The sequence below is a fragment of the Varanus komodoensis genome, unplaced genomic scaffold (assembly GCF_004798865.1).
Source record: "Varanus komodoensis strain SLA01 unplaced genomic scaffold, ASM479886v1 scaffold54, whole genome shotgun sequence".
In the NCBI taxonomy this organism is placed as follows: domain Eukaryota; kingdom Metazoa; phylum Chordata; class Lepidosauria; order Squamata; family Varanidae; genus Varanus; species Varanus komodoensis.
Genome location: NW_025336142.1, coordinates 102,092 through 128,335, shown reverse-complemented (window position 1 = coordinate 128,335; position 26,244 = coordinate 102,092). Strand labels below are relative to the sequence as shown.

At 56.9% G+C, this 26,244-nt stretch overlaps 1 protein-coding gene across 1 annotated transcript; it reads right to left on the bottom strand.

Annotated features, from left to right (window-relative positions):
- Positions 1–646: 646 nt before the first annotated feature.
- ANTXRL (ANTXR like) lies at positions 647–26,236 on the bottom strand. Its single transcript, XM_044448226.1, has 18 exons — positions 26,061–26,236; positions 22,007–22,078; positions 21,829–21,900; positions 15,885–15,966; positions 15,754–15,787; positions 13,741–13,820; positions 13,566–13,634; positions 12,999–13,079; positions 12,842–12,902; positions 10,839–10,937; positions 10,026–10,095; positions 9,089–9,167; positions 7,994–8,089; positions 6,662–6,700; positions 6,352–6,450; positions 5,613–5,780; positions 4,958–5,038; positions 647–1,140 (listed from the first exon to the last, which is right to left on the bottom strand). The coding sequence occupies exons 1-18, from the start codon at positions 26,234–26,236 to the stop codon at positions 913–915; spliced, it is 1,686 nt and encodes a 561-aa protein (XP_044304161.1). The 3' UTR covers positions 647–912.
- Between the last annotated feature and the right edge of the window lie 8 nt (positions 26,237–26,244).

Genomic DNA, 26,244 nt, shown 5'->3' with positions numbered 1-26,244 from the left:
TGGGGGCGCCTTGGCAACACGGCATAAATGAGCTCAGTGCGTGGATCACGTGGCAGCAGCCAGGAAGGTCATTCCCCAGTCAGAGGAGAAAGAACGTGGAAGCACACGCTTTCTGTCAAATGCACCCCAAAGCCAGGGGCTGCTGTGGCAGGGAGTGGGGTGGCGGGACTGCGATTCCCCTGGGGAACAGGAGCCGGGTGTTCCCGTGAGGGCGCTGCTCCCTTGCTTGCAGCTTCTGGGTGGCAAGTGCTGCTTCGAAGGCCGCTGCCAGCCTGCCTGGCTCAGGAAGGGCCCTCCCCTGCTGCTGCGCGGCGCCGGGGCTGTGGGAAGCGGCGGTGACGCCGGAGGCTCAGAGGGCATCCGCTCAGCCTCTCGGAATGGGCTCCTGGCCACGGCCGACACGAAGCCTCACCCTGAAGGGCCTGCAGGCGTCGTGTGAACCGTGCCGCTCCTCAGTGGCCCCGGAGGCAGCTCCAGGGTCAGCGCCACAGCGGGGCAGGTTGCTGTGAAGACCCCGGGCGACGGAGCGACGCGTTCGCGCGGCCTTGGACTGCTGACGGGGACAGCCACGCTTGTATCGCAGGGGACAGTGGTGCCGCTTCCCGCTGGGCTGGCCGAGGGCATGTTTCATCCAACCCTTGACATACGACGGGCACGGAGGTCTAGCACATGCATCAGGTTAGCTCTCACCCCACTAGCTATTTTTGCTAATGTTGTCCTAGGCCCAGTAGATCCAAGAAAGCAAGGAATATTTTTATGGTACATGTGGCATAAATATAGTTAAACATTCTCAACGGACACCTGGAAGTTTGCTTTGATTTTGCTGACCAGCAACAAATTCGGCATCCAGCCCAGGCTTCTCATGCTGGGCTCTGAGAAGAACTGCGTCCAGGTGCTCCCGGTTCCTGGGCTTTAGGCAAGAAGCGGAGGAGGAAGCCGTGATGGGGGCGGCCCCGGGGGCTGCCGTGCAGGGGGAGGGCCGCGGGGCAGCTGCCTGCGGGGAGGGAGCTGCACTGGCTCCGGAGGGGGTGCGTGTCCCGCAGCATGGCTGACAGCGGGCCGCTCTGGAGGCTGCTGGGCCGGGCTGTACGAGACGACGGTCCCATCGGACTTCACTCTGGTGAAATTTATGCATCGGCCCTGTGCAAGTGAAAAGACAGATTATCTGCTGCAGACCCAGTAACGTTCTTGCTGCCGATATCGCTCGCAACAGTCATGAGCGCAGCAGGGAATGCCAGCCGGTGGTCTCGCTGGACCCGGACCAGATCCCAACCCTTTGTGCGGGTGTGGCAACGCATCAGACACGAGACCCAGAGAATCCACGAAGGGGCATTGCTCTTCGTGGACTTTCTCCGCGAGGTGTGGGGACCACGCATCCTTCTGTCCAGCTGACCTCCCCTCTGAGACGGCAGCGGCTTCCACCGCTCACAACAGCCAGAGATCTGCCTGACCTACCAGGATCTGGACTGCTGGAGTGCCTGGGAACTTTCAGCTGGACAGGCCCGAGGTCCTCAGGCGGCTGCTCTGTGCCAGTGCCTGGCCTCAAAACTGACTGCCAGGACCGCCTCAAAGCATCCTGGCCTTGCTACAGGAATGGGATGGACTGAGCTCTGTCCTCAATGATTTTTTACATTAAAGTGGACTGACACTGGTCTGATGCACACTGGTGCGAGGAAGTCAGGAGGGGAAGCCAGGGTTATGTAAAGGGCACCAGTTTAACTGAAGTCAACAAGGACACATTAGTAATGTTTCAGATTGCTTTGTAAATAAAACCAGCCTTTTTACCTCTGCTAATGCCAATTTCAAAAAACTGAATGCGTGGCTTCATACAGGAATGGATGCATCTGCTTGTGAAGACGGCTGCCGAGCATCAGCTCTGTTGCACTTTGCCTCCCTCAAGCACCCGTCGCAAACGTATTCAGAGACTATAATCAAAAGGGATCCCGTAGATCGCATCGCATTGCTTCCACTTCGGTTAAAGTGATGGGCAGCATCAGCCATTGCCAGTCTCTGCCGCAGCACTTGCTTTGTCAGACAGTAGAGTAAACTAAAGGCCAAGCGCTGCCTTTCTCCTGGAAAATGCGGCTGAGTTGAAATGACTGAAGCACACCCAGCCCGGTCACCTCAGCACTCCTCGCAGGACCTTCCCTTGCAAAAGATGGTTGGAGGAAGCCTGAATTGCAACTGTTAGCTTGGGAATATTCCCAGCAGATGAGACTTCGAGAGATCAAAATTCAGCTTTGCAGATGAGCTGAAAAACACCAGCAGGGAAGGCTACAAGGCTTGGGACTATCCGTTTAGAAAAAGGTGAGCAAAAGGGGGGATGTGATGGCTCCCCCTCCTCATAATGCTGAAATCTGGGAACATCCCAAGCTGAGCAGTAGGAAATTTGGGACAGCTGCTTCACCTGCTTCCACAAGAGGCAGCGTTAGCCACCATCTTGGACAGGTCTTGGAGGCGTCTTCCCCCTCTCGGAAGAGAAGGCTACTGGTCAGTGGCTACTGGTCCTGGCAACGCCCCATCACTGGGGGCAGGAGCCTTCTGCAGCCCACTGCGGAGGAGCGTGGTGGGGTGCACTGGTGCCCCTCGGGGGCTTCCCTGGGCGACCGAGTCGGCCGACATGGGAGACAGTGAGCTTGGCAGGCAGGCCGCTCCTCGGCCCCCGTGGGGCCCTCCTGGGCTTTGAAGTCAGCTCTCAGTGGCGATGCCGTTGACGACCGCTCCTTTCAAACTGCCTCTGAGTATTTTGATAATCATTTTCAATAAAATTATGCATGCCAGGGACAGGAGAACATAAAAATCATACAGAGGAAGTAAAACTCTTTTTCCAGTCAAAACTGAGCAGGTCTCACAAAAAGACCTGGAAAAGACAGCTTTTGTCTGGCAGGCACCCTTCTAATTGCAGGAATGCCATGGAAAAGGGCCCCTCAGAAGTGAGAGCTGCTGGAGAGGTGGCCCCCCTCAGCTTGCCACTCGCCAGGTGCTGCCCCTGCTTCGCTTGAGCGGGCTTCTGGTGAGGACGGCCAGCCCCACGGCAACACCATCCTCACGTGGCGATCCTCTCCGGTGTCCGCGTGAGAATCTGCTACGGAGAGGCCGGCGTGGCACTGCCTCAGTTCCACAGTAGCAGCTTCAGAAATGAGGGGCTTTTTCAAATCGTTTCATGCAAACAAGAACGTGGGGGCACAGAAGGCTGCCTTTCCCCTGAGGCTCCTGGTGCGCCAGAATGCAGGGCATTTCCTGTGCAGGTTTTGAAATGCATAGTGGAGCATGCTTCTCACAGAGCACCGGCAAGCGTTAATCCGCAAGAGGCTGCAGGCAGGCAGGCCGGCCGGCCAGCCATGACGCAAGCTGGCAAGAGGTGCGTTGGAAAGGAACGCTGCCCTCAGGCTGAGGAGGCTTCTACCCCCGGGGCACTTGCCGGTGGCGTTCCTCCGCTGCCCGGCCTCTGCTCTCCTCCGGGCTGCCGATGCAGCGTCCTGGTGAAGCAGCCTTCCTGCGCCTGCAGCTTGCAACCGGTGGGTGAGAGAGGGCAGGCGGGGCCCCCAGCGGGGAGGCCCGGCTCTTCTTGGTTTGCAAGGAATGGCTGCGGCTTGCCCATGGCTCAGGGACACTGGGGGGGACGGCCCTTCCGACTGCTCCAGCTGGCCCACACGCTGCCCCGCCAAGCCCCACCGTACCCACGGTCAATTCTAGGGCTGGAAGCCCTTCTGGAGGTCTCTACTGCGGCAAATGCAGACCTACTCCTGCTTGGCTAACTCTGAACGCAGAAGAGTCCTCAGCTCTGACTAGTCCCACAGTTCCAGGGAAGAGCGCGTGGCCCTGGCCGCCTCCTCCCTCCGAGGCCCCTTGGATCCCCCGCCCTGCGCCCGCCTCCACCAGCCCGCCCGTCTCCTGCCTGTTCCCTTCGGGGAGCCCCAGACGGCTTCCCCTCCCCTCCCCTCCCCTCCCGACCACAGATGCCGCCCAGCACTGAGACTGGGGGCCTCTCTCCCTTGGCTACCGTCTGACCGGCACCAGAGATGGGGACGGGTGGCAGCCTGCCCGCAGCCATGGTGGCTCAGTGTCGACTGCCCGCCTGAGCGCCCCCTGGGCAGGGCGGCCAACGAGGGCGCCAGTCAGCCGTCGCCCGCCATCCCTGGAGCGGAGCGTTCAGCCTGAGCTCTCAGCAAACGCCTCAGCAGGAGCCGCGAACAAGCACTTGCAGAGAACGAGGGAGAGGAGCTGGACCGCGTTTCCCCGTCGTGGTTTGGACATTCCCCGCCCCCACCAAGTCCAGTTCCTGGTTCAGAATACGGCGGGAAATTCATGGCGCAGCCGTGGGGCGCCCCCCGTCCAGCCAATCACACATGGCAGCGGAGGCAGCCTTGCAGCAGAGCCCAGACCTGAGGCCCTGTTAAAATGGATCCAAGAATCAGACTCATCTGTGGGTTCCTGGATGTGATTGGTGACCCCTGACTCTCAAGGAAGGGGGTCCGCACAACTGGCCTGATGCTGCTTGGCTCTTCCGGATCCATGGACAGGACAGCCCCTATGGCGCGGGCTTCCTGTGACCATCCCCAAGTGCACAGGGCTGCTCCCACACGTAAGGGGGCGTTTATTGCCCCGGTCCAGCCCGCGATCCACTCCCCACATGGACACCTCCAGCCAGGGGACCAGGCGGCCCATGAGTGGGTTCAGGGAGAGGAGGAGCCTTTCGGGGTGGCCCCTGCTGCTGCCTGCGCCTGCCCGAGTGGCCCTCACATGGGTGCTGCCGAGAACACAGTGGCTCCGCTCACCTGCAGTCCTTCGGCCCCAGGATGCCCTTTGGCCTCAGTGCGATTCGGAGCCGCAGACTCCTTCTGCGGGCAGCACCAAGGCACCGAGCGGAAGCCTAGCTGAGGACTGTCCCTGGGAAACAGGCAGCGAACAGAGAGGGCTGCTTTGACTACAAGGAAGGGCCGGCGCAGCCTCTTACCTGCTCTCCTGGCTGCGGCCTCAGAAGAGAGACGTGATCGTAGCCGCGCCGGATGAGGGCCCAGATGGCGTCCAGCTTGCCCTGCAACGACAAGCACGGCCGTTCTGCCATATCCACGAGGGCAGCTGGGCGCCGAACTGCGGCTGACTGGCTGCCGCAGTTGTGGCCTGAAAATGCTGGGAGGCCTAGAGGCCTGGGTGGGCCCCCGGTGCCTCCAGACACTTCGGATTACAACCCCCATGAGCCTTGGCCAGTGCTGGCTCAAAACAGCACCGTCAAGTTGCAGTGGAAGCGGCGGAAGCGCACCGAGGTGCCTCGCCTTTCCTCAGGTGCAGTTCCACCTGCTGCCGAGGAGCGTCTCCTCCTCGTGGGCCCAGGAGGGGCGGCACGGCCCCCTGCTCCCCAGCCCTGGCATGGCAGCCGCCCTGGAGGGAGAGCGGCCCACGGCTGCCTCCAGCCGGGATGCTGCACACGCCTCCTCACCGTGACCCCCCTTCCTGGAACCAAGTACCTACACACGGAGTATCTGCGGGGGTGGAGGGGGAAAGACTCGGGCTGGCATTGCATGCTTATGTCTGGATGCTCCTGTAATGCTTGTGGAATTGAAAAACAAAAATTAAAACAAGTTCGCTGTATTATCAAGTGCATGCCCTACCTTGATGGGGGCATACCACTCGCCCGGCGGGGGCGGCTTCCGCAGGCTGCACTTCTTCGGCTTGGGTTCCCAGGGCTCATACTCTTGCTCTGGCAGTCTGACAACGGCATTTTTCGGCTTCTCCAGTTTCGCGCCTTCCTCCGTTGACCCTTTGCCACCCCATCTCACCTGATTGCGACAAGACACCGTGAACTAGCAGGGGAAAAGGCAGCTGGTTTTAACTGGAAAAATATCCGGATGAAATGCCGCAGTAGGTACTTGCGGTATTTCCTCGCCATTTAACTCCATGTGCCTCTTTTTTCTCTCTATAGCACAGAGAGAGAGAGAGAGAGAGAGCGAGAGAGCGAGAGAGCGAGAGAGCGAGAGAGAGAGACTGTCTGCAAACTGAACACGCACACAGAGCTTGGCAGGAGGCGGTGCATGCCAGCCTGACTGACCCGTTATAATTCAACTGCATTAAGCAGCGACCCTCCTCGAAAACCGGATGGGGGCTCAGCAGGGCCATCAAGCGCCCTGCAGATCTGGCGGAGGCTGTGTCCCCAACTCCCACATAAATCCACTGTGCGAACTTGATGCCCGTCAGCCCCCTTCCAGCGCTGCGGTCCTGGGACTCTGTGACTCTGTGGTCTCTCGCACACGTGGAGACAGCCCCGAGCGGCTCCTCCAGGGAGCGCCCTGCATATGAGTCCAGCAGCACGGGAGGTGCACCACGGGGGGTACAGCAACACAAGGGAAGCACCTCCATCCGCTTGATCCCGCCAACGCCCCTCCCGCCGTAGTAGGAGGCGTCCACGGTGGGCCACTTCTTCTTCGGCAGCCCATCCTCGTCTTCCGACTCCTGTGAAGAGAGACGCGTGCCGGGGTGGGCCGGGGAGAGGGCCGGCTTCCCTGCCCCGCTGAGGCGGGCGTTTGGGGACATGGTCACAGCAGGCTTCCGCTCCCGGCTCCGCACGCCTGCCTGCCCGCCCGCCCGCCTGCCCACGGCAAGTGACAGGATCCCGGCCCCAGCCCTGTTCCAGGGTACTTATAATGCGCAATGAGGTACTTACGGGCTCCGGGGGCAGCGGGGTGGGCGGGTCCTTGACGACCTGAAACACACACACTCGTCATGGCCTGCGAGCTGCCCAGCCTTTCCAGGGCAAGGCCAGCTGCCCCTCCTTTGGCAATCAGGGAGGCAGCAGGAGGGCCCCCAAGCACGGACAGAGCGTGTGGCGGCAACTGCATGTCAGCGGAAGGGACTGTTCATCCTCCCCTAGATTTTTTTGTCCACAATGATCTCGGAAGCAAATATATTCCTCCATTGTTAAAATTATTGAAGAGAAGCTAATCTCTTGTAAGGGTTTGTTTTATTGCCTAGTACTCTCAAATAAGTATCTTTGAGAACTTCTAGATTTTTTTACATGCTTTGCAGATGAGCATGACAAAATGCAGAGAATGTGAAGGAAAGCATTCAACTTTTGAGAGTTGGCTAGCAGTTGTGACCCTGGATGATGGCCAGTTGCTCAGATGCCGTAAACTTTGCTTTGCTGAATTAAGCTTTGGGAATGGAAAAAACGCTCCGGGAGCCCAGGAAAGGACTTCTGTGGGGGACGCCAGCGGGCTCTGCTCAAAAGTTTCTTCAGAACAATCCAGAAACAAGAAATGGGACTATGCACAGATTTAAATATGTTTATAGTTTAACATAAACAGAAAAAAATGTGGGGGGCTGACCCAGCAGGTCCGATGTTCTCGATGATTGATGTTGTTTTTAGTTTCTTTTTTTTTTGGGCTTATTAAGAATAAAACTTACTCCAAAAAGAAGAACAACCCAGAAGCTGCTCGGGGGCACCCAGGGCATGGATTCTGATCGCCTCTTTGGTACCCCACCCTGCTCAGCGATCCCTGGGGCGCTGGCTTTCCAAAAGCCTGGCACCTGCCGTCCCTGCTGTAGGGGCTACCCTCCACCTGCCCCGGAGGAAGGGCAGGCAGCCCCGTCTGTTCCTCAGGTACTAATACCCAGGAACACAGACACCCTTCAGAGGAAGCCACTGCCCCCTGCGACTGGCACAAGGCGAGGCCCAGGGCCAGCCTGCCCTTGTCAGCAGCCGACCGGGATGGGCCACTGGGTCGGGCTGCAGGGCTCCTGCCCGGGCTGCCGCAGGGCTGCCCAGAAGTGGCTAGACCCACGGATCCCTCTCCTAGCAGCAGCTGGTTTGGGCACCTATTGCGAGGGCTGCTCCCCCGTCCTTCTGGGGACACTCCCCCACTGGTGCACCCTGTGTTGACTCCGCAGCGGCCAAGCATGCAGGCCAAACGGGGGCGGGGGGTGTCTTCCCTTCTGAAATGGGCCTGCCAAGGAGGCCACTCGGCACCACTCGGCCCGGTGCAACACGCCTACTCACCACCGTGCAGCAGAGTGGCCAGAACCACCAGAGGAGCGCCAAGGCCAGGAGCAGGAACAGAACCAGGAGTGCGATGAAGAGGACCGTTCCGTGGTGCTGCAAGCGGGACAGAGATGCCCGGGTCAGCCGGGAGCAGCGTTTGAAAGGGTGCTTTAAGCTGATGCAGTGCTGACTTCTCCAAAGCCCCCGGACCCCTCAGAGATAAGGTGGGCTGTGTTTTCAAAGCAAATCTCTCTCTGTGTGCCAGTTTAACTGTGTGACCGCTCAGCCACAGTGGCCTTCCCACACATGCGTTTTTGTTGACATCACCCTTGTCCTTTTCTTACATTTCATTGTATAGCCAGGAGTGAGTGAGTCCCATGGTAGGGGAAAGCTGAAAGGCCCTGAAAAGCCCTTTAAACACATATTTTGCCTTTGGAATGAAAGGCCAGAAAGTCTTTCAAGGGCTTCCTCTTGTGCGGCCCCCTTCCCATGCAATCAGTCCTTAAATGTACAAAAACATCAAGGTTCTGGATTAAAGTTGTGGAAGAAATATAGTCAGTTTAAAGTACAAAAGCTGCAGTTTGAGAAAATATGTCCCAGAGATGGAGAGATGCCCAGAGGCGAAAGAGAGCAAAGGAGAGGCCAGGAGGGACATCAAGCGACTTACCGTGCAAGAAAAGAGATGCTCAGTGAGGGTGAGTCAAGCAGACCATTCCCAGGAAAGAGAGAGAGGAAAGGCTAAGCTGGTGGAGGCTGCAAATGATGTGAAAAGGAAAGATACTGACGAGAAGAGTGAAGGGAAAGGGGAAGATACTAGTCAAGAAGAAACTGTGCACCCTTTCCCCAGTGCCCTCTGCTCTGCCCTCAGCTCCAGGGGCCGGGCAGGCCACCCCGCACTGGGCACCCGAGCAGGCCTCTGCCTCGCCGCGCGGCCTGCCGGCAGTTCAGAGGGGCCCATGCTTGCCCGGAGGACGGCGACGTGGGCCAGTTCCATGGGCCTGCAGCCTGAGAGGGGAGCCGCCGGGGCCACATGCAGCACCCCCCTGCCCCAGGACGTGCTCCTTCCCGCCCTCTCCCCCACTTTTTCGAAGGAGCCTCATGGGCTGCACTTACGCAGCGTGTGCTGGTGACGCTCACGGAGCTGGTGACGAATGTCAGCCCGTTGTTCATGCTGACTTGCAGGAAAACCACCCTAGGGCACGGAGAGACTGCATTACAACCGCCGGGAAAGTGGGCTGCTGAGGGAGGCGAACGGTTTGGCTAACAAGTTTTCAGAATCATGGAAGGGCTGTTCTGTTGAACTGCTGTTTTTATCATTTTTGGGATTGTTTATTTGGATTGTTCGGCTTGCTTCCAGTGTCGAGGATAACTTGGAAGCAGTTTGCCAGTGCGGTGAGGCCCACTCCCTGGTCGATTGGTGATCCTGTCCAGAGGGTTGCCCTGGGCAGCTTTCTGCGCCGCCTCTTCCCTTAGCCTGACTTTGCGTCGTTTCTCCACTATTTCCGGGCCTGTTCTCCACGGTCCCTCTTTATGCTCCTGGGCTGGAGCTTCAAGCATCACTGGCTCCTTCCCGTCTCTTCCATCCTTTCGCTCGATACTCCTCCATTCGCCTGGCCTCTTCCGATTCAGGCGCCTCCGTTTGTTCTTTGGTGACTTGCCCCCATTCCCGCTTCCTTCCTGCCCCCAGTCTGGACTGCTTTCCCTTCTGCTAGTTCCCCAGTTCCTTCCCTTCCTGGTTTGAGCCACTGCCAAAATCCCCTCGTATAAAGAAGGGATCCCGATCGTGCGACCTTCCCTTTTCCGCCCCCTTCGCCCCCTTGCCCCTTGCCACGGGCTCACTGCCCAAAGAGCAGCCACGGCACGCCTGCATGCCGTCCGCAGTCCAGTTCTGCGCCACTTGCTCGGAAGAGGGTCCTGCTGACCTCCCAAAGCCTCCCGCAAGCAGACGGAGGCAGCACAGCACAGGCTCAGGCGTCCGGAGCCTGATGGCTCGAAGACGACCACGCGGGGCACAAGTGGGGAGGGGACACGGAAAGCCTGATCTACTCACTGCCCGACGTCGTCCATCACTGGTGCAGGGCAGAGCAGGTACGTGTCCTGGACCACGGTTGGGCGTTCATCTGGGGGACAAAACGGAGACGGCGTGTGATGCCATGAGGCAGCGGGCCCTGCGGGGGGACATGCCCCCCCCGGAAGCAGGGGGCACTGGGCAAGGAGAAGGAGCCCCCAGAGGCCTGTGTCCAAGGACTGGCCTAGACCTAACAAGGATGCGGGTTTATTGGAGCAAGGCTGGGGGGGTGGTCTATCCTTTATCCCCAAAATACTCATGTGGAAGGGGGCCAGGCACCCCTCCGCCTTGCCTGCCCCACCCTCCCTCGCGGCAGGCCCCCGGCCCCCAACCGAGCACCTCCTAGGACGGGAACTGGACCTGGGAAGCTTGGCCCTGAACTTCTTGGGCTTCGGGAAGAGGAGGACCAGCCCCAACCTGGTTTACAGGCAGACCCCCTGGGACCGCGTGCTCCGTTTTGGACAGTGAGTCACGGGTCACACAGGGGCCTCTTCCCGTCCAGCTGCCAAGGGAGCAGAGAGCAGAGGCGGGCCTGGTTGCTCTGGCTCCCGGGCTCTTCCCCGGGCTTCCGAGAGTGCCATGGGCTCCCTCGCCATTTTTCACTGCAGCGGCCTGGTGTCCTCCGGGTCTCCTGGGATTCTGCTCCCATCAGTCCTGGGCATCACGAGTGATGCGCAGGAGCGCTGGGAGCGCAGTGCAAGATGCTGGAAGCTGGAGGGCACAGGGAAGGGGAAGAAGCGCTCCCTGACTCTTGCTGCTTCGCTGCGGACAGAACAGGAGGTGCCAGAGACTTACTGAAAGTGACCGTGTTGTTGATTTTGAAACTGCAGAGCACTTGATCGATATTCCGTGCGTAATAGAAGCCGTTGCCTTTCACCACCACTTGGTAGGATTCTGCAAGGAGACGGACGCGATAATGAGGGCAACGCGCCGGCGGCAGTGTGGGAACACGGGTGGCCGGGCATTTATGAGGCTAAGGAAGAGCCAAGGCAGGAGAAGTCTGCAAACATTCAGAACCATGAAGAGCCACCATGTTAGCACTATACTGAAATACCGAAAAAGTGCCTGTTTTCGGCCAATTTGGGTACCTTCCCCCAACACCGCTCCCAGTGCCCCATTGAACGCACAGACACACCACGGGTCTCGGGGGCCTTCCCCCAGCAGACGCTGCCAATTTGGAAGCCCTCCATCGGCCTGCCCATTTCGGCCACTTCTGGGGCCATGACCCACGGGTGGCTGGGAAGGGCAGCAGAGAGGGTGGGCGGCTGCGGGCCCGACCTCCAGCCCCTCAGCCTTTCCAGATGCTCTGGCCACCTGCCCAGGAGGGCTCCCAGTGGGGAGGAGGCTGAGAAGGTCCACTTAGGGCCCCCGCCAGTGCCCAGGGGCCTCTCCCAGAGCCCCGACGGAAGGCTGTGGCCTGCCCCTCCCCAGCAGGAACGACTTCGTTCTGGAGAAATGGTGACCGCAGCTTGAGTTGAGCCCCCGACTCTGTCGGCGTCCTTTTCCTCCTTAGTTACTGTCAGACTCAAGACTGCTGGTTTTGACAAGACAGCGAGCGGGGAAAGGTCAGTCAGGAGCCGAGCAGGCAGTGCTGGCAGCGAGGGGGCAGCTGGGACTGGTGTGTGCCGGCCGCTGTCGACTCCGCTCCCGTGCTCTGATGAGCAGCTGAGTGCTCGCCTCGCACCTGGGAGCCGAGGCAGCCGGCCAGTGCCACATCCAGCGCGATGCCCCCGTCAAGGCAGCACCGCGTGAGCGCCATCGTGGCCGCGGAGGCCCGACTGCTGGCTCCAGACCGGCAGCCTCTTCGCAGGCTGCACGTCTCGGTCACTTCCAATCAAGGGATGCGGCGAGATGCCGCTCTGCAAACCAGGCTGCAAATCAGAGGCGACAAATTGGTGGGTCAGAAAATATCAAGCCTTGCGTGACTGCCAGACTCTGGACAGCTTCATCCAATGCACCAGGATGCAGCCAAGCTGCACTGTTTGGGGCAGCTGAGACCTAGCCTGGATCCTGGCATAATTCACCCACCCTACGCAGAGGCAGGGATTGGAAAAGGATGTGTAGGATGCCACCAGCGTCGCACACGAATTCAGAGACTCAGCGCTCCTGCTCTTAGCAACACGGCTGCACCAACTGGGAGCAGGGCAGAGGAGTAGGCACCCTTCCTTTGCCCCCCCGCCAGAGGCGCCTCCTCAGGTTTACGGGCCGAGGACATGAAGGACCATGTCCGCAGCCCCGATGCCTCCGTCCCTGCCGCCGCACAGCCGCACCCGTGACTGCACTCGGCCCTGCAAGCACGTTGAGGCAGGAGGGCTGGGCCAGGCTGCCCACCCAGGCTCCTGCTCCCCCCTCCTCTGACCCTTCACCAGCCATGCGAGCATCACCCTGCACGTGGCCGGAGGGGAGGCTCGCCCACAGCCACGCGCAAGTCACCACTCATGCCTGGCAGCAGACCCGCTACTTACTCTGCTTTGCGTGGCCGACGGGTGGAGGTCTAGGTGACTGCTCTGATGGCAAGCCGGCAGCTGAGGCTGCAGGGTCCCACCACCCCGAGCGATTCCTCGACCCCTTCCCTGCTAGGCTGGCTCGTTTGAGGAGAACAGTTGCGAGGGATGGTGCACGGTGCCAAGACGCCAACGGCACTCTGGGAAAGCCAAGGGCCTAGCCTGGGCTTTTGCCTTGCTTCCGGGAGAGGCCTGGCCCTCCGCCTCACTATGCAAAGCCTCCCAGAGTCCTTGTGCAACGGGCAGCGTGCAGAAGCGCCCTGCTGCCGGGTAACAGTGCCTCTCGCCCCTCACCTCCTGCACAGACGCTGGACGGCTCAGCAGCAAGGATCTCGATGCAGGACTTCTTGAGGATCTGCAGGATGGACAGAACAGCGTTTGCGACCGAGAAAACTTCCATGGGCTCAGCACATCAAGGCAGCTTTAGCGAGCTCTGCAAATTCCCACTTACGGAATCAATGGTCCCTCGGAGGGCGTGGAAACCTCCTGTCACGGGGAAAACGTGGTCAGCGCTATCAGCGATGGTCGAAAGCTGCAGAGACAGGCAGTCATCGACACGGGGTGCAGGTTAAAGTGCCCAGAAGGGAGAAGGGCTAACCCAGCTCCACAACTTGCGCACACTCCCCGGCAGGCCTGCGCACACAGGGTGCCTCGCGAAGACATCAGAGAACTTCCGAACACCAGGAGAGCAGCAGCAGGACTCAGCGCCAGGAGCAACCCAGAGGCTCATTATGAAGGAAGAGTCCGAAATGCCCCCCGGAGGAGCCAGCCCCAGGAATGGAGAGGAGGCACCCAGAGCCACTGCACAGGCTCCCTGTCTTAGCTGCCAAGCAGCCATCAGGGCCGCATCAGACCTGCAAGACGACTTTGAGCACGTGCAGACGCACGCCAAAAGCTCCCAGGCCGCCGGTCCTCCCAGCTGCGGGAACCCGCCTGTGCTTCCACATGCATCGCACGTGGGGATGACGGACTCGCCCCAGGCCGCTCCAACCGGGACGGCAGCGGAGCTCAGCGTTACCTGGGTTTCGTTGAAGTCCTTCACGCCGACACAGTAGACGGTCGCCCCGAGCGCCCGTGCTCGGTCGGCCTGCAGGGGTGACAGGGAGCATTAAAGACCCGCAGCATCTCTGAGGGGCCGGGCAGGGCTGCCCGCAGGTGTCCACGTGATCTGAGGAGGTGCTGGGGCGACTCACTTCTTTCTCTGCATAAGAAAACTGAGCCTCTTGCAGCTCCCCGTCCGTAAGAGCGAAGATCACACTTGCTGTCTGAATTCCTGCAACGTTGGTGGTTACTGTTACCTGGGCAGTAGGTGAGTAATACGGCGCAGCAGATGTAGCCTAGATTCTGACACTTCAGCATCTGGCCATTGCCAAGAAGAATTGCTGACTCTCTCCCGCCCCCAGCGTGCACGCAACTTCATGCGGCCGGCTGGCTGCGACGCAGCTGTGCCAGCTGCTGCCGCTGCTCCCAAACTGCCGTGGAGGATTTTGAGAGGCCTTCGCACCTGCACTGTGCCACCCATGGCTTGTTCATACAAAACCCCAGTTCCATCCCACAGCATAACATTGCCCAAAGCCCGGCGGCAGGGTGACCATGAAGGCCCCTCTTGGCTTGCTCCGCATCTAGCACAATTTCGCACTAAGTACAAGTGCGTTACAAACAATGGGACACACGTTCCCAAAAGCTCCACTGAAGTAGTTCATTCGGACTGTTGGGAATGATATACTTTCAGGTTCCGCAGATTTCAATCAAGTGAAGCACATGTTTAAATCTTTCCCAGTGGAGCAACCACGGCTTGTGCTGCTGATGCGTGCCTTTCGCTCTTACTATGGGATGCGGTATGTAAAGGAGTCTGCAATGTTTGGATTCGGTTTTGCGCAGTGGGTGCGCCACTGAAGCGCCTGAGAATTCTGGGTGCCCGGCAAGCCAAGCGTTACCAGCGTGAGAATCTTAAGGAAACCACTTTCACAAAAGTTGTTGCATCAACATGAAAGGACTTCTCAAGCAGCAATTAAAAATATTGTTGCACTACTGGATCTATTCTTAATATAATTCGACATATTTTCAAATGTCTCTCTCACTGTAGCTTGAAATTAAAGACACTGATCAGTGTTGACAGTTTTCTTAATGCCAAATAAGAGTCTCGCTCATGACTCAGACACACAAGGTGACCTTGAAAAGAGGAATAAAAAAGAGGGCATATTTTCCTTGCTTCTTTTGAGAAGCCTGGACAAGATGGGTATTTTTTTTCTTTCAAAAACTCCATTATTTTATCTGAAATATTCAGAGTAAAGCCATGTTTCACAGGTGTGGTTAAACGAAAGAGAGGAAGGCATTTCAGGATCTGCAGCCATTGTCCAGAGGATGAGGGCGATTCCCCCACTGAGCTCAGGGGTGGTGCTGTGTTGCGGGGGCTGCCCTCTCCAGCTCCACCCCCCAGGTGGAGCCTGCAGGCCCAAGTGGCAGCTGGAGTGAGGGGACTCCCAGGTGGGCAGGCAGGAGGCCCTGCAGGGTGGTTCTCAGGCAGAGTGCAGGAACACACATCCCCTGGGAAGGGAGGAAGGGCGGCCGAGAGAGCCCATCGCTCCCACTGCGCAGACTCGGTTGCAGGTGGAGCCTGGAATTTTCCGAAGGGGGCAAAAGGGGGGATGCCTTGGTTGGGATTCAGCTCTTCACGTGGGCAGGCACTGCCCCACCTGTGTTGATCTGCGCTGCTTTGCAACTTGTGGGGCTCCAGCGAGGGCCCGAGCCCCTGAGGCTCCCCCAAGTCTGCCCGAGAGAGAGTAGCTCGCCCCAGCCTTGTAGGGCGGCCCTTCGAGCAGCAGCAGGCACACTCCGGGTGGCGGCAGGGAGGAGGGAGAGACTGGGCGCGAGCTGCCCCAGCAGGACCGGCACCGGGGGAAGGGGGGAGAGGGCGAAGGGGCCGCCGGCTCCACCTGCCCTGCACCGGGTGCCCCGGAGCGTCTAAGTGGGCGGCTTCCGGTCCTCGAGGGCACCGCCGAGGGCCAGCCCTTCACGAATCTGTTTCCTATTCAGCGAGGAACTATCTGGACAAAAGACGGACGAAGCGGGAAGCACTGGGGGAGGGGGGCAGAGTGTGTCTGCCAGGCCTGGCAATGACTCCCCCAAGGCCCTCCCCTTGCCCAGCCAGCTTGCTGCTCGTCCCCTCCGGACTCGGGCAGCAGGAGCCTCCATGGCCGTCCTACCTGCGTGCTTCTCCTTCAGAATCTGTTCGTTGGCCTGCAAGAGAGGGAAGGAGCGTTACAGGTCCGGCGGAGTGGCACAGACTGGCCGCCTGGGCAGGCATCCACCCTGGGTGAGGGCGGGCAGCACTTACCCTCCGGAAGCCTTCGTGCATGAAGGTGTCTCCCCCGGGCACCTGTCTCCGGAGAACGGCCAGGCCACGCCGGATGGCTTCCCTGGGAGGAAAGACAAGCCTTTCAGGAGCAGCTCTGTGGGGCAGGGGGGGCACGGGGGGGGGGCGTGCTTGGCTGCAGGTGACGCTGTGGTCACGAGCCAGAGCCATGCGCCCTGACCAGCCGGGCACCCGCATGGGTCCCCTGTGCGGGCAGAGGAGCTCTGGCAGCACGGCTGCAGCGACTGCCACTGCCACACCAAACTGCTTCCCTCGGCATTTCTGAGCAAACAAGCTCATTTGCTCTGATATATTTTATTGACAATCCCTCACAAACGTCCACCACGTGCGACCACGCCGTAACGGGAACAGGGAGCATTTCCTCAGCACACACCAAGCACCAGAGAGGCAGCCATATCACATAACGCGCAGCACGGCAAGGCCAGGCAAGCCTTCCCAAAAGGGGTGCATCCTGCTGGGACAACTTGCAGCCCAGGCATCCCATCAGGAATTCACACAAAGGACCGGAAGAAAAGGAGGCTGCACAGGCCCCGCTCCGCACACCGGCCTCCAAGCACCGGAGGTGAGCAGTCTCCTCTCCCACAGCTCTCTCCCCTCTGGGCTCAGCAGGCCCGGGGCTTTCCATCTCTCCTCCCAGGGCTTTGTTTCCAGTCCTGGATTTTCTCCGGATGGTCAGCATCTCTCCTGAAGTGAGGCACTCACAATGGACACAATATTCAAGAGGGTGCCCAACACACTGGACAGAGGGCGACCAGGACTCGTGTGCTTTGGAGGGTCTACTTCTATTAATGCAACCCAATCAGCTTTTTTGCAGCCACGTCGCATTGCTGACTCATATCCAGCTTGTGATCCACAGCAATTCCAAGATCCTTCTCACTTACAGGACTGTTGAGCCGAGCATCTCCCATCTTCTAATGGTGCATTTGGTTTCTTCTTCCTCGGTGCAGAACTTGGCATACGTCCCTACTGAATTTCATTCCATTGTCCTCAGCCCAGCACTCCAACCTATCAAGATCACCTTGAGTCTTTTTCCTGTCTTCCAGGGTATTAGCTGTCCCACCTAATTTGTGCTACCTGCAAACGTGGCCAGCATTCCTTGAACCTCATCCAAGTCATTAGTAAGAACGTGAAGCAGTGCTGGTCCCGAGAATGAGCCCTGCGGGGCCCCACCCGTTAGCTTCTCGCCTTAAGGAAGTGCTCTGCAGTTCCGATTTGGCAGCCGGCCGTGGAGCCCCTCATAAACGCTCCACCTCACCCATCTGGAGCAAGCGTCCTGACCAGAACTCCTGGGACACTTTGCCCAGTCCTCAATAGCATATTCTTAGCACTCATAGGAAAATCCCTCAAAGTTCTGCATCCAGCTTATCATACGTGTTTTAACTTGTTCGGTTTCAGAATCATATTGCAGAAATTGCTTGTAAATGCACACTAATAAATGATCTTTTTGCTGTAAAGATCAGTATTTCAAATTTGATTGGATCTCTTATGGCACCTCTTTCTATCTGAATGTCCTTTCCCTAGCCTTGAAACCAACTGAAAATAGAGAAGCGATTGTATCTTTTTCCTTCCTCTTTTAATTTTTGCCAAGGCTTAATTCTTCCTTATTCATCAGTGGTAATAAAGGATGACCCTACCTTGTGCCTCCACAGTATTCAAATTTTTCAGAATGCACACCTTTAATCGTTACTACTGAACATGCACTTTCGTTTAATTTTCATAAATGTAATAAATGTCTCACCCATATTTATCATTTTTGTAAGTTCAAATATGTACTTCCATTCCACATGATCAGATGCTCTGAATGCATCAAGCGAAAGTATCACCATTCCCCCCTCCCAATAATTTAGTCTTATACAAAATATTTAGCATTCTACATATCGCGACTAGCACATGCTTCCCTGGCATAAACCATATTGCTCTAAATATATGTATTTTGTAATAAAAGTATTCAATCTTTAGGCTAAAATATATTTTAAAAACTGAACTGGGTTTTGCAAGGCAATTGGTTGAAACATAGAACAGAATGCCCTGTCATTTCCTAATTTCAAAATTGTAACTATTCTCAATAATTTCTAGGATGCAAGTACTTCATCTCCCCTTAATAATGAATCACACATTTTTAAAAGATGTGGAACAATTTGAGTCCCACATATCTTATAGGAATCAGCTGTAAAACCATCAAACTACAGGCAAGTGTTAATGAATTTTTAAGTTTTAAAAAATGTTATCCACGTCTGGTGCTATTGATTTATACAATTCCTGGCAATAGTCTTTAAACACATTAAAAGCTTAGGGAACCAAGGTTCCATTTAGATGCCAGGAAGCACTTCCTGACAATCAGGACCCCGAAGGTGTGGAACGGGCTTCCACGGGAGGTGGTTGAGGCCCCATCAGTGAGGGTGTTCAAGGACAGGCTGGACGTGCACATGGTGGGCATGTTGTGAGCAGAGCTGGCTGGAGCCGGGGGTCAGACTAGATGGCCCAGGAGGCCCCTTCTGACTCGCACTGTTTCTATGTTTCTATTTTGAGAAATTACCAACACACCATCTTTTGTTTTAATAGAATTAACTGTGCTTTTAGCAGCTTTCTTCTTTAATGCTTATGTTAACCAATTTGAATTCTTATTTCTAAATTCATAATACTCACATTTTAAATACACCACTGCTGTTTGAATTTTACTCATATCTAAAGCTTGTAATTCTTCTTTAGCTCCTAGCAATTCAGTGAATGTTTTTTACTGCCTGTTTTCTTGTGTTTTTCTAATAATATTACCATAAAATACTACCATTTTACCATATAGTTTTTCTTGGAAATTATTTTTCTTTATTTAATCTTGATGGCTTCATTACAAATTTCCCTCTCAAATATCACCATAACAATGTTGATTTTTCTTCATCAGTATCATTCATTTCATAAAAGAAATGTATATCCTTTTCTGATTTTTCCTATAGCCTGTGAGTTCATAATGAAACTAATGTTCAACCTCTCATCATAGATTTATTAAGCTTGTTATTATCCGTAAGCCATTGCAGCTTCAGCAGGATCAGAGATCAAAATAGGTGCAAAATCTATCCCGAGCAATGATGATGCGAGTAACTCTAAAATAAATGTATGATCTATATGGGAAGAGAGCAAAAATTTCTTTGGAAAAAAAAGCATAATCTTTAGTAGAGGGTTCGAGAGGCTCCATGCATCCACCAAAGGTTTCTTTGGTCCAAATGGCTCCACACCAGCGGCACGCGTTTTCCTTGATGGGTCTCCCGACAGCAGTGGGTCAGCAGCCGGCTGATGCACGCTCTGCAGTGTTCGTGTTGCCAGTGGGGAGCGCACAGCATTTCTCTTAAAGGAAATTCTATCTAGACTACCTGAGATACCGTCCACCAGGCTCACAATCCAGTCTTCCGGTCTTCTCAGACTAGCATTATACAAATATTCATATCTGTATTAAGTGACTGTACTGTGACCAGAAAAATCGTCATCCGCAACCCTTCCACCCGCCCTCTGCCAACTGCTCCCGTGGCCCTCCTGGCCCAGCAACTGGGAGCGAGGCCAACTTGCCTCCAGCTCCTGGCAGAAAGCAGCTACATCGCAAGAGCTCCCCCTTCCGCCTCCTCCAACCTTCCCACCCCTCTTCTTGATATTCCCTAACTATTGAAGCACTGAGTGGACAATGTATTGATCAAGCCCCCTTCCCGTTAGGGTCAGGGGTAGGGTCCAGCATAAGTTCGATAATGTGAGGTCGAACTCCCTGCCTCCTTTCTCCCAGAGATATGGCCAGCCAGCATCCTTGGGAGAAATGAGCAGGTAACGACGTCAGTCACCAGCCTTCAATATTTTCTTCTCCCTTCAGTTGTTCCCCTCGTTGCTGCTTTCTCCTTTCTTGAGACTTCTCTTGTGTCTTCACCAAATTAGGGGCGTCAGTCGTCAATTCCTTGCAAAAATCCTACACTTGCTCCATAGAAGCTGTAAAAATTGTCCATGCTTGAGCCAAATAATCGATTTAAAGGGGAGCCCCCACATGTATTTAATTCCAGGCATCCTAAGAGCCTCTGCCTGGAATTTCCATTGTTTGCATCTTCTAATAATCTCAGTCAGCAAAGCCTGGAAGACGTCCTTCCACCTTATGTTGTTCAGTGCAAGATGGATTGCTGTTTTCACTGTGAAACAGGCCAACCTTACAGTAATCTCTCTCCATCGACCTTCATGCGCTTGCTTAGGACCCACTCAGTGTGTCCTTTCCAGATCTGGACAAATGCCTTGGATCCATTTTATCGCTCTCTCTTTGGAATTGTCTCTGCCCTCCTCTTCCTTAAGCTATAGGAGGAGGGAAGGCAGGGTAGGACCCCGATTATGCTGCTATCTCTCGCGGCAGCAAGCCAAGCTGCCACCCCTGGAGCCAGGACACAAGCACCTCTGCATGCAGAGCTTACATGCCGAAGCCTGTGATGTCCTTCGTGGTGGGAGTGTGCGGTTGGTGTGCACCAGGGAAATGTGCGTAAACACGGCAGCTTCAAAAGAGGCAGACAAGTCTGCTTGGTGCCACTGGCGAGGACTGTGCATGCAGGAGGCACTCGGTGATCTTCACACCGAAGGAAACAAAGCACCTGATCGCCGCTGACGTGAGTCAGGCTGAGCACAGCAGGGGACTTCTGGAAACGGAGAGGAGTGCGGGCTTTTGCATCCCACCCGCCACCTGCCAAATCCAGTCTTAGTGCATGACTGGCCTCCGGCCACCCGGGGCGCTGACTCCCCAAACGCAGCTGGTTGGGGCAGCCAGGGAAGGCACGCCAGCTCTCGCCACCGCCTGGCGACTGTCGTGCGGATTCCAGGATGCAGAATGCAGGCCACCTGCTCTCCACGTTGGGCTTTACACAAAGCCTCTGTCCTGGGTTGCCATTATTGAAAGAAAGATTCGGCTGCTCAGTGTTCAAAGTTAATATCCAAAGGCTGCCACCCGCCTTGACGCCGTCACCACGATCTTGTCAGGCAAAAGGTGAGAGCACGAGGGCGTGTGCCTCTCCACAGAGTACCGGATGACTCTAGCAAGCCTGCGCCTGTAGACTGGAGCCCTGGGGAGATGTTCTTTTCCTGAGCTGGCCACAGAAATTAGGGGCTGCTGGAGCGCTTCTCTCCTTCCTGCTAGCTGGCAAAAGCGAATCCTGACAAATCAGGCATCATAAACGCCGCCAGACAATCATGGCTTACCCTTCCTTCACGGTGCTCAAGGACAAAATGAATTCAGCTCCCAAATTACACAGATTTATATCAGCTGCTTGTTTATTTTTAACCAACCTGGTAATTAGTCTTAAAGCAACACTATTCCAGCTGTTGTGTTACCTAATTTATGCAAGTGCCCAGAAGCCATGCGTGCATTAAGCCACTGAGGGGCTCCTGATGTATCCAGCATGCCTCTCTCAGGCACAACAATAACAGAAAACCATTCCCAGCAGGACAGCTCTGTGCACTGCCTCCCTTTTCTTTTGCCCCACAAGGCACGTCTCCTTTCCTCCACAAGACCCACATGTTGGCCCTGCATCTGCCAGGGACACAGCCCCTCCGCCCCAGCACCTGCTCTCACCTGGGGCCGAGGAAGAACCCAGCCTGTTGATCATGGCAGGGTCTGCCCTGAAGCCCATGCAGGGGGCAGGCTCCTCCCACACTTTTTGGTGCAACTGAATGAACACGCTTCTTCCCCATCACTCCAGCGTACAGGGGTAAACTTCATGCGCAGTTCGAGGGGGCTGCTACCCACCACAAGCGCCTGTGAGCACCAGCCAGAAATAGTGCAAACCACCAGCTGCCGAGCCCAGTCCGAAAGCAGCCCAGCCCCCCGTGCCCCACAGCCGCCGTGCGAGGCACACAGACGCCGCTGGCAAAGGGGCCCTTTGGCACAGGAAGAACTTGCCTGTCTTCCATCAGCTTCATGACTGTGGTGCCTCGTGAGGAAAAGACGATGAAGGACATGCGCAGCAGTGGACTGTGAGACAAAGCCATGGCAAAACACAGTGAGATTCCGGACAGCTCAGCACTGACCCCAAAGCCCCAGTGAGAAGAGTTCTGCAGGGTGAGAAGCGCCGCTTCACCTTATGAACTTCTCGGCCAGGCCTTCAACAAAGGAATAGATTTCTGTCCAATGATGTTTGACACTTCCAGATCTAAAAGGAAAGGATTATCAGTTAGAGAAGGAAAGGTCAACTGTTAGCTGGCTGACACACTGGCACAACACAGCAAGCCACAGTGGCTTTTTAACCATGGCGTGCCTTTGTGTCGTCTAAACCCGGTTGTGGCGTTCGAGTGTGGTACATTTGCTCTACAGAGACCGTGGTAAGAAACAATAGCTTGTTCTACGGTATCTTGGGACTTCCAAACCCATCACTGCAGTCGCCACGGTACAGGTGCTCAGCTGCCACAGAGTCCCCTGCAAAGAGCAGCCACTACGAGGGCTTCTCATCCAGCCTCTGCTACACGTCCCTGCTGAAACACGGGCGTGCTGCTTCCCCCACGCCTCCAGCTGCTTCCCCCAGCCATCGCCAATGGCAGTGGTGGCGACCTACGTGCCACAGGTTTGCCACAGCCCTCTCTGTCGGCAAGCAAGCCAAGTTGACCCAGCATCACCCCGACAGCTGAGCATCGGATAACAGCGCACATAAGGGCCATGCGCACGCTCGGAAAGGAATAGCGGCGCCAGGCAATGACATCATTCATTAGCTGTGACTTGTCTGAGCTTTCCCATGGCCGATCAGTGCGCTGCATGCATATATATATGCATGCTTGGACTGGCTGTGTTATTTTTTCTAAACTAAAACCTCAGTATTCAGGTTTTATTGCAGTGTTGGCACTTTGCGATAAATCAGTGGGTCTGGGGCTGCACTCGGTCTCTAAAAGCTTTGCCATCACTGGCCTAGGGCTTCTCTTCTTCCCTCCAGTTGTTCACCTGCTGCTGTCTTCCAGCAGCAGAGACATGTACCTGGGAAAGCAGCTTGGAGCCAGCTGGCCTCTGCTTGCTATCTGCTTGCTGTGCATCTCACAGATGCTGGTCTGGCTGCTGTGCCTCTTATTTTCACCCCAAGGTATCTGATACGTGAGACATGCCGCCATGACGAGCACTATGAGGGGGCCCCCAATCAGATGGTCGTCCCAGTTCTGCACAGCACAGCTCCTGCACCCACCAAAGGTTTCCAAAGGTATTTTTGAACTAATAACCTGTAGTTTCTACATGATGAAATATTTTCAAGAAGACAGTAACCTTCCCCGTGCTGCTGCGATCAAGACGTCCTGACAGCCCCTCCCCACCTGCTTGCCAAGGGCAACCAAGAGAGGGGCAAGTGCAGTCCTGTTGCTCCCGCCCAGCATCCCTGCGCATTGCTGGGAGGCCGGGTGGGAATCTCTGCCGGGAGAGCTGCCACCCCCCTCCCAATCCACAGCAGCCTCCTCAGGAAGGATCCCACTGGCTGCGCGTCGTCCAGGCAGGGGTGCAAAGGACTGAGCCTTAACAGTTGCTCCATTCAATTTCAGCAGGGCCCGGACACCACAGAAGAGCCACAAATTCAACAGGTAGAGGTTTTCCCATCGTTGCATCTCCATGCCAGGAAAACCTACTCCTGTGGAGTTTCTGCGGGGCGTGGGGGCACAGGAAAGCGTCTTGGGCCAGCCCCCTCCGCCGCAGCCCCATGAACACCCTGCATGGCTCCACAGCAGCCCCCACCTTCCGAAGCCAGGCCTGGCTTGTGTGCTCATTTGCTCCGAATGTGTGGGGCTCGCCAGGCATGGTGGCACCCAAGCGCAACACAGGATGTCTCACACATGGCCCCGCAGGGCTCGAGTGCGCAAGCGCTGCCTGGGAAAAGAGCTTTCTCTACGAGGCGTTTCTCACATGCCCCCAGTCACACTTGCTTCCAGGCTCTGGAGGCAATGTCAGGACACTCTCATTTTGCCCCTGTGTCTACACAGCCCTTTCCACAGGTCTCTATTGGGCAGGGAAAGTGAAGCATTCTATGAAAGCAAACAGAAATGCTTTTCTCACTTGTGTGATTGTGCTCTCCTACTATACCACAATGCCACCTGGAGGTTATATAGCAGAAAGACAGGAAATGAAATGTTCTTCCAGTAGTGTGGTGGTACCTTGGCTCACGAACTTAATCTGTTCCCAGACTCTGGTCATGACCCAAATTGGTCATGAGTCAAGTTAAATTTCCCCATAAGGTTCAATGTAAATAAGGTTAATCCATTCTGTAACCAATTTTTTTTTAATCAGAAAAATGTGACGCAGAGTGACAAAGAACAAAGATTGCAGCCATCTCCCCACCCATCCCCCAGCACGACTGAGAGCGCGCCCGTCATCCCTGCATGCGCCCGTCATCCCGGCGCACTGGGGGGGGGAGGAGGGATGGGCGCAATCGTGCTGGTGGGGGGGGGAGATGGCCGAGATCACGCCCGTCGTTCCTGCAGGAGCGTGCCCATGAACGAACACAACTGCGATCGTGGCCATCTCCTCACTTGGGGGAACGGGGGTGGGGAGATGGCCGCGATTGCGGTCGCCACCCAATGCGGAGTTCACGACCCACATCAAAATTTTCATGAAATTTTTGTTTGCAACCCAATTTGGTCATGAACCAAGGTGTTCATGAGTCAAGGTACCACTGTACTTGGTCCTCAATTCTGCGATGGAGCCAAAGGTAGGCACTCGTGATTAAAAGCCTTGTGCAGAAAAGCTTAGAGGCCTTCTGAGGTTCAGGTCCTAAAACTGCTCGGGTGCAGGCGGGAGGCACCCACAGAGGTCCGCCAGCATCTCACAACGATGTTGCAGGTAAGAACACCATTTCCTTTGGCAAGCATCTGATACATATTTTAAGAATTGCATCTGCCAAACTTGCTTTATGACTCATTTGGTTTTTCCCAGTTTCTCCTCCTAACCACCAGAGATACCATTTCTTCCAATGTGTTTCAGCTGCTGAACTTTCCACGCTGCTCCCCTAAAGCTGGGGGTGGGCTGCCGGTGGGGAGGCTGCTTTGCAGCCTTCTCTTTTCTGCCAAAGTCTGGGGAGCAACGTGGCTCCTCCCCACCATTCAGCAAGGCTGAAAAATCATACTGCAACAATATCTTCAGGACAGGCTGCCCGGCTTTGCTTCCCTAAAAGGAATTCTGTAAGTCAAATATCTGAACAGCATTTTTAAAAGATCCACTGCACCAGTTACAGCTGTATTAGACACCCCATATGTATGTGTATGACAGGCAGATGCACATGCTAGTGCATTCTGAAGATGCCGGGGGCGACCTGGTGACTGAGGCGGGATCACACGCCCGACCCCCGCCTTGCCGTGCCGCTCTCCCTCGACACCCCCACGGGACCCCCTCCGCGCAGGACCAACCCGTCCGCTCCGCGGCGAAGCTGGAAACGGGGGTCCCGGCGGAGTCGCCCCTCGGCCTCACCCGGGCCCCCGATGATGCTGCCCGCGGCTAGACGTGCAAGGGAGAGCGGCCACCCGGCTTGGAGCCGCTGAGCGGGGAACAAACACCGAGCGAGGGAGGAAGGGGAGCGCCTCTGCCTTCGCGCCTCTGCCCGGCCGGCCCCTGACGGCCCCCCGAAATGAGTCGGGCCGCCAGGCGCCCGCGGTCCCTGCGCGACTCCCTCGGGCGCCGCCCGGCCCGGGCCGGCCCGGCCCGGCCCGACCCGGCGCAGCTCCCGCGGACCAGCGCGCCGCGATGTCGGCCACCTCCGCAGGGCCTCTCCTCTCTGGCCCGGCAAGCAGGGCCGGCGGCTGGGCTCGGACGGGCGCGCCGGCGGCGTCGGGGCCCGCCGACTTGCCACAGGACGCGAGGCTGCAGCGCAGCCCCTCCGGTCGGCGCGCTCGCCCCCCGCAGCCGGCGCCCGGGAAACCCCAGCAGCCAGGCCCTTCCGCGGGTCTGCAGGGCCCGGGCTCAGCACCCACCGCGCCGCCGCCGCCGCTTCCTGGGAAAGTGGCGATGTGCCCGAGAGCGGGGGCAGGGGGCGCGGGCGGCCTGCTCGCCCCCCGGGGCAGAGCGCGGAGCTCCCGCGTCCCCGCAGAACGGGCGCCCGCCGTGCCCGGAAGGCCCGCGGCAGGCCGGCCTCGGGGAGCCGCGGAGAGCACCCGGCGCGCCGCCGGCCGGGCACTCACTTGTCCAGGACGAAGTAGAGGTCGAAGGCGCCGTGGCAGGACGGGGGGCGCTCCCCCTGCCGCCCGGCGCGGCCGCCCTCCTCCGGCTCCTCGCGGGCGCAGCGCGCCGGGCCGCCCGCCGCCAGCAGCAGGGCGGCGCAGAGCAGGAGCGCCACGTCGGCCTCCCGGCGCGCCATCTTCGGCG